Source organism: Furipterus horrens, unplaced genomic scaffold (assembly GCF_987537825.1).
Source record: "Furipterus horrens unplaced genomic scaffold, mFurHor1.1.pri manual_scaffold_10, whole genome shotgun sequence".
Taxonomy (NCBI): Eukaryota; Metazoa; Chordata; class Mammalia; order Chiroptera; family Furipteridae; genus Furipterus; species Furipterus horrens.
Window position 1 is genome coordinate 79,944,468 of NW_028327180.1, and position 12,603 is coordinate 79,957,070.

At 35.6% G+C, this 12,603-nt stretch overlaps 1 protein-coding gene and 1 pseudogene across 1 annotated transcript in view; one reads left to right on the forward strand and one right to left on the reverse strand.

The window, feature by feature from the left end:
* AFF4 (ALF transcription elongation factor 4) overlaps positions 1-12,603 on the forward strand; it is a 69,405-nt gene that overhangs the window by 34,834 nt on the left and 21,968 nt on the right. The window contains exons 6-7 of the mRNA XM_090288344.1: positions 8,677-8,713; positions 10,441-10,489. Of these exons, the coding sequence (XP_090144470.1) occupies positions 8,677-8,713; positions 10,441-10,489 (86 nt within the window). The remainder of the gene's footprint in view (positions 1-8,676; positions 8,714-10,440; positions 10,490-12,603) is intronic.
* Positions 6,452-7,007, reverse strand: LOC150000816 (putative ribosomal protein eS26-like; annotated as a pseudogene).

A 12,603-nucleotide genomic window follows, 5' to 3' on the forward strand; every position in this document is an offset into this window, starting at 1 on the left:
TATATCTCTATAGATTTACCTATTTTGGATATTTTATGTAAATTGAATCATACAATATACAGTCTTTTGTGACTGGATCTTTCACTTAGCATGATGTTTTCAAGGTTCATCTATGTGGTAGTATGTATCAGTACTTCATTTTTTATGACTGAATATATTTTATTAAAGGTTTTATTTAATTATTTTTAGAGAAAGGAGAAGGGAGCAAGAAAGTGAGAGAGAAGCATCGATGTGAGAAACATCGATCGGTTGCTTTTCATACACGTCCTGACCAGGGACTGACCGCAACCCAGACGTGTGCCCTGACTGGGAAACAAACTAGCAACCTTTCACTTTGTGGGATGGCGCCTGACCAACTGAACCACACCTGTCAGGGCTGACTGAATATATTTTGTTATATGGATATATCATACTTTGTTTATCTGTTCAGTTGATTGATATTTGGATTGCTTTCAGTTTTTTGGCTATTAAAGCAAATGCTGCTGTAAACATTAGTAAAGTGTTGGCGTAGATGTGTGTTTTCTTTTTTTTTTTTTTTCCCCTGCCCCTCTGATGTGTGTTTTCAATTCTCTTGTTTACATACCCAGGAGGAAATGCTAGGTCATATGGTAACTCTGTTTAATATATGAGGAACTGCCTAATGATTTTCTAAAGTGGCTGGTCCATTTTCCATAACCCAGCAACAGTGTATGAGAGTGTGAATTTCTCCACATCTTGGCCAGCTTGTTATTATGTTTCTTTTTGATTATAGCTAGTTTAGTGGATGTGAATTGGCATGTCATTGTGGTTTTGATAGTCATTTCTCTGATGGTTAATGATGCTGAGAATCTTTTCATGGTCTTATTGGCCTTTGTATATCTTATTAGGAGATATATCTATTCAGATATTTTTCTGATTTTTAAATTGGGTTGTCTTTTTAATATTAAGTTATAGGAATTCTTTATATATTTGGAATGCAGTTTCTTATCATACATGTTTTGCAAAAATTTTCTCCCATACTGTGGGTTTCTTGATGGTATTCTTCAAAGGCTTTAGAGAGAGGAAGGAAGGGAGGTAGTGACAGAGAGAAACATTAATGTGAGAGAAACATCAATTGGCTGCCTCTCTCATGTGCCCTGACCAGAGATCAAACCTGCAACCCAGGCATGTGACCTGACCAGGAATCAAACCATCATTCTTTCAGTTTGTGGGACGATGCCCAACCAACTGAGCCACACTAGTCAGGGCTTGATGGTATTCTTTAAAGCACAAAAATTTTTAATTTTGATGAAGTCCAGTTTATTTTTTGGTGTCATAGCTAAGAAACCATTGCATGCATGATCCAAGGTAACAGATTTACATCTATTTTTTTCTAAGTTTTAGAGCTTTAAATCTTACTGGGTTGGCTAAAATGTTCGTTTAGTTTTTTTCCATAAAGTGAAAGACACATTTTTTATTTTGGCCAAAAACTTGATTTGGGTATTTTGAGTATGTCGTCTTATCTCCCGCATGGTATTACGTAGACTGTTCTCAACTTCAACTGGTCTGCCCAACCACAGAGCATCATCCAGGAAGAAATCTCCAGCACAAAACTTCGCAAACCACTTTTGACATGTTCGATCAGTCACAGCACTTTCTTCATACACTGCAAACATCTTTTTTTGCGTTTCAGTTAGATTCTTACCTTTCTTGAAATAATCAAGCATAATATGCTGAAAATGTAAGCAGTACAAGAGCCATCTTAAAGATAAAATCAAACAGACTTTTTGGCTAACCCAGGATACTTAAGTCTTTGATCCATTTTTAGTTCATTTGTGCACTTCGTGTCAGGTGGGGTCAGACACTCATTCTTTTGCCTGTGCATATCCGGTTGTCCTTCCATCACTTGTTGAAAAGACTGTTCTTTCCCCATCGAATTATCTTCACACCCCTGTGGAAAAATCAATTGACCATAAATGTGAGGCTGTTTTTATGGACTCTCAATTTTGTTTCACTTACTCTATTTCTTTTCTTTTTTTAGATGACAAAAGGCAGGTATTAATTTTTCAATGTCCCACATTCGGGGAAAAAAATAGGGCTTCTTTGGAGGAAGGTGTGCCAGGCACATCTCACCTGTCCAAAACCCTTTTGCCCATTATACTTAGTTTGGGCTGAGGGAAATATTTTAGGTTTCCCCCCCTCTCAGACCCCTGGGCCCTTTCTGTCCAAGCCATTAGGATAGGAAAGAGAAACCAGTTTTAAAGTCACTCACTCTATTTCTTGATCCTTATGTCAGTACCACACTGTCTTGATTACATTAGCTTTGTATGAGTTTGAAATCAAAAAGTGTGAATCTTCCAGACCTGTTCTGTGTGATCACCCCAGGGTTTACAATATCACATATCACAATTACTTTTAATCCAGCAACTTATGCTGCTTGACTACACTACCTGCAATTACTTCTAAATAATATATCATTTCACATATAGCTTTATGTCTCACAACAGTATAACTTCATTTTCCTCCTTATATTCCCTGTGCTTTTATCATACATGTTACTTACCTATATGTCATAAACCTCACAACACATTATTTCCTGTATTTTTAAAAAATATTTTTTTATTTTCTCTCTTTTAATTTTATTTTTCAGTTACAGTTTACATTCAATATTATATTAGTTTCAGATGTACAGCATAGGGGTTAGGCAATCATGTACTTTACAAAGTGATGCTCCCAATATTTCAAGTACCCACCTGGCCCCATATATAGTTATTACAATGTTATTGACTGTATTTCCTATGCTATACTCTATATCCCCATAAATATTTTGTAACTACCAATTTGTACTAATAAGTCCCTTTCATCCTTTTTCACGTATCCCCCCCACCCCAGGCAACCATCAGGCTGTTCTCTGTATCTATGAGTCTGTTTCTATTTTGTTTTTTTAATTTGTTCTTTAGATTCTACATGTAAGTGAAATTATAATGGTATTTGTCTTTCTCTGTCTGACGTACTTCACTTAGCATAATACCCTCTGGGTCCATCTGTGCTGTTGCAGATTTTAAGATTTCTTTTTTTTTTTTATGGCCAAGTAATATTCCGCTCTATATCCACTTGTCTATTGATGGGCACTTGAGTTGCTTCCATATCTTGGCTGTAAATAACATTACAATTAACATAGGGGTGCATATATTCTTTCCAATTAATGTTTTGGATTTCTTCAGATATATGTATACCCAGAAGTGGAATTGCTGAGTCATAAGGCATTTCAATTTTTTACTTTTTGAGGTATCTTCATACTGCTTTCCACAGTGGCTGTACCAATTTAATTTCCTCCCAATAGTGCACATCCTCACCAGCACTTGTTGTTTGTTGATTTATTGATGATAACCATTCTCACAGGTGTGAGGTGATATCTCATCGTGGTGTTATTTTGCATTCTCTGATGATTAGTGACTGAGCATTTTTTTTATTTTTTTTATTTTTTTTTTATTTTGGTTTTTCAATTACAGTTGTCCCCTTTTCCCCCAATTTCTCTCCCCCACCCAGCCCACCCCCTCTCCCGCAATCATATCCCTCCCCGCTGTCCATGTCCATGAGTCCTTCATACAGGCTCTTTAATTAAACCCTTCCCTTACTTATCCCCCTTCTCTCCCTCTCCCCTCCCCCCTATTGACTGCTACTCTGCTTTTTGTTCTATTTAGTTCCTTTGTCTGTGTTGTTCTCTGAGCATTTTTTTATGTGTTTATTGGCCAATTTGTATGTCTTCTTCGGAGACGTGCCTATTCAGGTTCTCTGTCCACTTTTTAATTGGATTGTTTGTTTTTTTGGTATTGAGTTGTGTAAGTTCTTTATAGATTTTGGCTATTAACCCCCTATCAGATGTAGTATCATTGATGAATATGTTCACCCATTCAGGGGGTTGTCTTTTCATTTTGTTGATAGTTTCCTTTGCTCTGCAAAAACTGTTTAGTTTGATGTCCCATTTGTTTATTTTTTCTTTTGTTTCCCTTACCCCATGAGATATATTTTAAAATATATTACTAAGGAAACTGCCTGAGGTTTTACTGTCCATGTTTTCTTCTAGGATTTTTATGGTTTCAAGTCCAACATTTCAGTCTTTAATCCATGTTGAGTTCTTGTTTATGTTGTAAGACAGTGATCTAGTTTCTTTCTTTCTTTCTTTCTTTTTTTTTTTCACATATCTGTTCTTGTCTCCTTTGTCAAATATTAATTGACCATACAGGCATGGGTTTATTTCTGGGCCTTCTATTTTGTTCCATTGATCTATATGTCTTTTTAAAATGCAGTGCCATACTGTTCTGATTACTATAGCCTTGTATAGTTTCTTATCGGGTAGTAAAATACTTCAAACTTTGTTCTTTTTTCTCAAGATTGCTGTGGCTATTTGAGGTCTTTTCCATATAATTTTTTGAATTATTTTTTCTAGTTCTGTGAAATACACCATTGGTATTTATAGGAATTGTGTTGAAACTGTCTATTTATTTGGGGAGTATGGACATTTTAATGGTGTTAATTCTTCCTGTCCATGAGCATGGTATATGCTTCCCTTCATTTGTATCTTCTTCAGTATCTTACAATTTTCCAAGTACAGGTCTTTTACCTCCTTGTTTAGATTTATTCCTAGGTTCTTTTTGTTGTTGTTGTTGTAAATGAGATCATTTTCTTAGTTTCTCTCTCTGATAGTTCATTACTGGTGTATAAAAATGCAACCAATTTTTGAATATTTATTTTGTATCATACTACTTTATTGAATTCATTTATCAGTTGTAGTGGCTTTTGGTGGGATCTCTAGGGTTTTTTCTATGAAGTCTGTCCAGAAGGTATCCAGCAATGTAGTATGAAAAATAGACATTTATTGAAGAAGATATAAAGTACAAAAACATTGTATATAGGACAATGACACCTCAGTCTTTTTCAAAGTAGGCACCTTTCAGACCTCAGACATTTTTCCCAATTGCCATCAGCTGTCCTGTCATATTTTCCTGAATCTCATCGACCATCTGAAATCTCTTCTCTTTCAAATATGATTTTAGTTTTCTGAAAAGCAGGAAATCACAGGGCACCAAATCTGGACTTAAGGTGGTGGAGGCCTGAGTCACCTGGGTGATTTTGATGTTTTGCCAAAAAACTCTGCATAAGATATGATGTATGAGCGGGTGCGCTGTCGTGATGAAGCTGCCAGTCACCACTTGCCCACAGCTGCGGCCTTCTGAGTCATCCGCATAGTTTCCACGGAGGAATGCTCAAGCTTAATACAAAATTTGATGCATATTCATTGCTCTACTCGCTCAGTAATTTTGAATGGGACAGCCATACATAGTACACATGCTCACTCAATGGTGTCTGCCACCCTGCTGACTAGTACAGTGAAGTTTTCATTGTAAATGCATGTGCATTTCAGTCCACTCTCCTTGGCTGCCAGGTTACATTGATGTTGCCCAAACCATTCTCGTTATATTAATAGTCACTGGACTTTTTGTTGACTGACCTCGGTATATAGTCTCATGTCATCTGCAAATAATGACAGTTTTACTTATTTGTTTCCAATTTGGATGTCTTTCTTATTTTTTTGTCTGTTTGCTGCAGGTAAGGCTTCGAGTACTGTGTTAAATAAGAATGGTGAAAGTGGACATCCCTGTCTTGTTTTTTAAGAGAAATCTTATTTTTTCCTCATTGAGTATGATGTTAGCTAATGTTTTGTCATATATATGGCCTTTATTATCTTGAGTTATATTCCTTCTATTTCCACTTTGCTGAGAGTTTTTATCATAAATAGGTGCTGGGTTTTGTCAGATATTTCTTATATTTTTAAATAGTTGAATATCTTCTTAATAGTAGCTTTATTGAGGATTAATTGAGATTCAATAAATAGTACCTAAAGTATATAATTGGGTAAGTTTTGGCATATGTGTACACCTGTGAAACCGTCACTCAATCAATATAATTAGCAAAGCAATCACCCCACAGTTTTTTTATGATTCTTTGTAATGCTGGTTTCCTTCCAGTCTTTGCCCTTTCTGTCCACTAAATTGATTTGTCACTATAGATTAGTTTGCATTTCTGAGAAATTTTTGTGATTCTAGTCTTCCTAAGTGGGTATGAATTGGTAGCTATCTCATTTTGGGTTTGACTTGTATTTCCCATTATGAGAAATAATGTCAAACATCATTTCATATGGTTATTGGCCATTTGCATATCTTCCTTGGAGAAATATATTTCCAGATCCTTTTCCCATTTTTTATTGGGTTAGTTGTCATTTTCTTTTCTTTAGTATGATTTCCATTTTCTAAAAATTTATTGTTTTTCTATTACAGTTTTCCCACTTTTTCCCCCATTGCCCCCCCATTCTGCCCACCCCTTCTCCCACAGTAAATCCCTACCCCGTTGTCCATGTCCATGGGTCATTTATACTAGTTCCATTTTATTTTTTCCCAGAAAACTTTTCTTCAGTTCTTAAGGACTTAGCTCCCTACATGGGCTTTGGTGGAGATTCTGGGGCAGCACCTGAAGGTCTAAATCAGAGTGGGGGTATTCAGTCCTTCTGAGTTGCACAAAAATGGTTCCTGATTACCTTGTCCAACTCTCACAGTAATGCAGTTTCACATACAGCTTGGAAAGCACATAGGTGTCAAAGACACTCACTTTTCAAAGGTCCCTAACAGCTAGGGCCTCTAAGATGTTTTGAATGACTAACTTTAGATTTTATTTGTTTATTTTTAGAGAGGGGGGAAGGGAGGGAGAAAGAGAAGGAAAGAAGCATTAATGTGTGGTTGTTTCCTGCGCTCCCCCAACTGGGGCCTGGCCCTGCAATCCAGGCATGTGCCTTGACTGGGAATTGAACTGGCAACCCTTTGGTTCACAGGCTGGCACTCAAACCACTGAGCCACACCAGCCATGGCTCAAATGATAAACTTCTTAATGGCCTGGTCCTTGGTCACACATCAGGTGCAGTTGGTGCAACAAATGGGCTTCACATGGCCGCGGCCTCTTTGGGCATGCTTGTTGTTTCTTCTTTTCTTGGTCATCTTGGAAGCCAGGACCTGAGAGAGTTTGGTTATTTGTTTTTTTAAATGGTAAGAGCTCTTTATATATTGTAGGTATCACTCTTATCAGATACATGATTTGCACATATTTTCTCCCATTCTGTGGGTTATCTTTTCACTTTCTTGATGTGTCCTTTGAGGCACAAAAGTTCTTAATTTTGATGAATTTTAGTTTTATCTATTTGCTTATTTTGTGTCTTGGGCTTTTGGTGTAATATGTAAGAATCTTTGCCAAATCCAAGGTCATTAAGATTTGAAACTACATTTTCTTCTAAGCGTTTTGTAATTTTCGCTGTTAAATTTAGGTCTTTGATTCAATTTAATTTTTTCATATTATCTGAGGTAAACATCCTACTTCATTCTTTTGCATATAGCTTTCTGTAGTTTTAGCTCTTAAATTTAGGTCTTTGATTCCATTTAATTTTTTTATATTGTCTGAAGTAAGCATCCTACTTCATTCTTTTGCATATGGCTATTTAGCTGTCCCAGCACCATTTGTTGAAAAGACAATTCTTTCCCCATTGGGTGGCCACTCTTGTTGAATATCAGTTGACCACAGATGTAGGTTTATAACTTCTTTTTATTAGCAAAACTGTATTTTAGCTTTCATACTGTTTGGATTACTCTTTCACAGATAATTACGTTATTAAAGGAAAATTATGCTTATTTTTAAATAGGCATTTAGGGATGTTTGTGTAATTATAGTAGTACATAGTGTACCATAGACTTAACCTAGAAAAAATGGACAATGTACACGTATGAAACAGCTATTCCCATCATGACACTTGAGTGTGAAAACTCATGTTTCACACAGTGCATTTTGGCTTCCTTTTTATTGGTGCTTCCCAAGTACCAGGCACTATGCTAGTATAGAGCTTATAAAGATGTATATGACAATCTCTTCAAGTTACTAATTGTAAACTGGGAGCAGAAAAAGGGAGTAAAATGACATGGGAATACCATGTAGAGTTTTTTAGTCCATAAAACAGGTATATTTTGACATTATATAGGTTGTACAGCTGTTTTCACCCTAGTATGCATTTTTGGGTATTACATTAAAAAAAATAAATTCAAACATTTTTTTAAGACCAAGAATCTTTTCTTTTTTTAAAATCCTCACTGGAGGATATGTTTATTGATTTGGGAGTCAGGGGGAGATGGATGTGAGCAAGAAACATCGATCGGTTGCCTCCTGTACGTTCTCCGACTGGGGATCAAACCTGCAACCTAGGTACGTGCCCTGACCGGGGATCGATACCACAACCTTTTGCTGTATTGGATGATGCTGCAACCAATGGATCCACTGGCCAGGACAAGACTGAGAACCTTCCATTTGCTTTTCTAGGGCTCGAAATTAGCATAAAAGTGCCATGGATGATGCTGAAAAGAAATGAATGATAAAAAGCACTATTAGGTCGTTTTTCGCTTTTTGTATTAAGCTCTGGGAAAGTCCATTGTTGACTACAAAATTGCTGAGGCTGATCAGATGCAATCATTAGATTCTCTCGTGGTTTTTAAAAAAATGCATTCTTAGGGACGCAACATAATCTTTCATTGAATTAGCTGGAATTGAATATTTAATGAAGCATTTTTCACTACTGAAACATTTTCACTTAATGTTACTATATAATTTATTTCCCCTTTATCTTAGGAGTCTCAGCAGTCCAACTTTGGCCCTGGAGAACAAAGTGAGTATTTCTTTTCCTCTTGGTTTTATTGAGCATGCATTTCTCTTGGTCATATATATTGCTTTAATACTTTTTGCATATATTATCCAAATTTTTATGATTTGATGTTTAGTAATGGGTTGAATTGAATCTTGATACGCTTACAAAGTGAAGAATTATAGACCATTGGAAAGCAAAATTAACTATTTTTTAAAAGATATTGTTTATTTTTAGAGAGAGGGGAAGGGAGGGAGGAAGAGAGGGAGAGAAACATCAATCATTGCCCCTTGCACACCCCAGCCAGGGACCAGACTGCAACCCAGGCATGGGTCCTGGTTGGGAATTGAACAAGCAACCTGTTGCTTTGTGGGATGATGCCAAACCAACTGAGCTACAACGGTCAGGGCAAAATTAACTTTTTATTATTGAATATTTGAACTACAAAGTTCATGGATTCAGTTTGACTGGCACTTTATAAATCCAAGAGCCATTCTGTCTTTCCGTCTCCTTCATGAAGATACTTGGTTCTATGATAGCAAAACTCCAGGTAAGAAGGAGTCACTGTTGCTTACAATGGCTCCTCTCTTCCTGTATTTATGTATTTACTCTTTTGGTCTGGGAAGAAAGCCTGCTGTTTGCTGCATAACCTCCCTCCATCTTCACTCTCTTGGTTTCTCAGAGGAACTTGATGGGAAGATAGCCTTAGGGAATTCAAGCATGGTTCTCAGACCTGATAGTGGCAAAGTTGGCAGTAAGGTGAGGAACTGTAGTAAATGTCCAGGCTTCACTATGTAGCTCTGTTAACAGAACAAATGCTCTCCTTGCCAAGAGTAATTCTCTCTTAAGTAAGGTAGATTTATACTGGTAATAACCTATTTGGGGAGGTAAATATGTGGAACTTTTTGATACTTAGCATGTTACCTTTAGTGATCTTAAAGATGAAACTAGAAGAATATCCCTTTTAATGTTAACAATTTTATCTATATATCCATTTCTTCTGTATTAAAGCTGTTGTTATAAGAAAAAGGGACCTGATGTTGAGAATAAACAGAAAATAGTTAGTTATAGACCAGAGAGTTTACAGTTTCTCTCTTAAAATCTTTTAAGAATTTAAAGAATGTTGTATCTTTACATTTACCCCCTGACCTCCTTTCTCTCTCCCCAAAGCTAACTATTGGAAAATGGGGTCATAAGCTGTGCCTACTCTTTGTTACCTGTGTTGTTTACTTAATTTATTTTAGAACTGTTTTTGTATCAGCATAAAGCTCTAGCTCATTCTTTGTAGCATTAAAACTGTGTTATATTGAATGAAGGTATGTACCATAGTTTGTTTCAGTAGTCCCCTCTTGATGGACATTTACCTCTAGATTTTGCTGTCACAAACTATACTGTTATATAATAAATATCTGTGTGTGTTTATGTTTGTGTATTCCTCCAGATATATGTGAAAGTAAATTCCTTTTATTATAATTACTCATTGGATATTTGCATTTAGCAGTATTGCGAAGATAATATTACCAGATTGCCCTCCAAAAAGATTGCATGAGTTTATAGTTCTACCAACAGCTTATGAGCATGCCTATTTCTACCAGTGCCTCCTATTATCTGACTTTAAAGTGTGAAAATTTGATGGTGAAGAATTATATCTTATTTTTATTTTTATATCCAAAAATATCTATATTGATAGATATTTTACAATCTAAGTAACCCTACTTCGGTCGCTGATTTCTGCATTCTTTTTATTCTAGAAAGATACAATCCTTCTTCTAAAACCTCAAATGGGCATCAGTCTAAGTCGTAAGTTTATTGCTTAATAAGTTTGATGTTTGTGTTTTTTGCAAAACATCTACATGTAGTACCTGGATATTTAGAACAACACTTAGGAATATATACCTAATATTTTAAGGCAAGGGTAGGCAAACTTTTATGTAAAGGGCCTGATAGTGAAATATTTAGGCTTTAGGGTCCAGATGTTCTCTGTCCCCAACTATTCATCTCAATCATTATAGCATGAAAGCTGCCATTGACCATGGGTGTCTATGGCTGCATTCCAATAAAACTTCCTTCACAAATAGGTGGTGGTCTAAATTTGGTTTGTGGGCCATAGTGTGCTTACCTTTTGTCTGAGATTACAGATTTTTTCCCATCTCTTCGAGATATGTATTTATGTTGTGTGTATTGACAATTTGTTTTTAATAAAGAAGACATAAAAAAAGATAGGATTCTTCTTTGTAGGCCCTTCATGTAGCCTCTAAATGTAGACTATTAAAGCAGTGTAATGTCTGCTGTTATTAATCCTTTGAGTGCCAATGTCACTGTGAGCGGTGCTGACAAATTTTCCCAAAAGTGCGAGCATTGCTTCCAGTGACTCTTTTTTTCCGATGGCTATGAATGTAAATAACAATGGAATAATTTGTATTTATGCTTTGTTCCTTTCTCTGTACCTCACGTTATATATTGATATAATTTTTCTCATGTTGCAAATTTCAAATTACGCATGGCACTCAAAGGGTTAAACTTCCTTACTTTTATTTTGTAGATAGAACCTGGAGTATACATCAAAATTCAATAGGGTAGTATATTAGATGATAATAAACTCCAAGTCGAAGAATGATCTCCTGAATTCCTGAGACCACAAGTCATCTCAGTGAATAAAACAAAGTTCTAATATCGCCAATAATAGTGCCAGCACCATGCCATAACCACAGTCTATACTGATAACCTCAGCCTCTTCAGATGACCATAGGGAGACCTGAGAATGAAAATATATGAGTGTAACAAGTCCCACATTATTCCTGAAGAATTCAAATTATATTTCTCTTTATCATATTTATTCATATGTGAAGAACTAATGGGAGCCTACTGTATATATGCATATCACTTTGGTTGCTGAGGGAAAAGCAGGCAGGACCTTGACTAGTTTGGTAAAACTTTGACATATTCACATGTCAAATCATAAGGGCTGAGGGAATTCAAAGTAAGATATTTGCTTACAGGAAATCAGTCACGGAGACACACTAAGCCCTTGTCCAAAAGAAAACTTCTTGTTTTCTGTCCCACTTAATTGGGCCAGCCTTAAAACACTTTTCATAATTCTATAATTATCTGATTACTTTATTTCTGTGTCAACTTTTATGTGATACTCTCAATTTGGAGTCAGATTGAGAAATCATGTTAAGCTTTGAGGGGAAAGTGTAAGTAGTTATTAGAGTGAAAGAATATTTTCTTTCCACTGATTGGAGACTTATAAGGTTTTAAGAAGAAAAGTAATGGAACTACTACTGATCATGAGAAATTAAAATGTTTTCTAGTTGTAATTCTCCCTAAGCTTGTATTAATTTTTTCTCTCCTGTAAAAAGGCAAGGAGTGCTTTATGGTCTATTACTCTTTTTTAATTTTAATTTTGACTTTATGGCCTTAAGAAATATATCTTTGTGTTTTTTAAATTGTTTTGAATTCAGTCATAAAAATTGAGAACCTGGGGTTTATATTTAATACATACATGGTCGTTCTCTGGTATAGCCAGATTTTTTACCCATAATTGTTACTTTTATATAGGGTGCTCATCTTTCGTAGTGAGACATTTATGAACTAGAACTTTGAGTTTGTGTTCTGATTTTCACATTTACCCAGTTGTACAAATCTCTTCACAAAACATTGGGGACAACAAAGGAGAATTGCTGATGCTTTCATTTTATCTTCCTTCTTTTTAGGAATTCTATTTCTCTAGTGGACTTTTGGGTATGAGTACAATAATTTGTTTTCATAATGAATGTGTGTGTAGCGAAAAAGTAGAGATAATAAAAGTGAGTATAAAAGTTAATACAAGGTGGCTTTTATTAATTAGAAAAGATAGATGAATATTTTACTTTTGGAAAAGTTAGTTTCTGAAATTTTAAATGACTGACTTC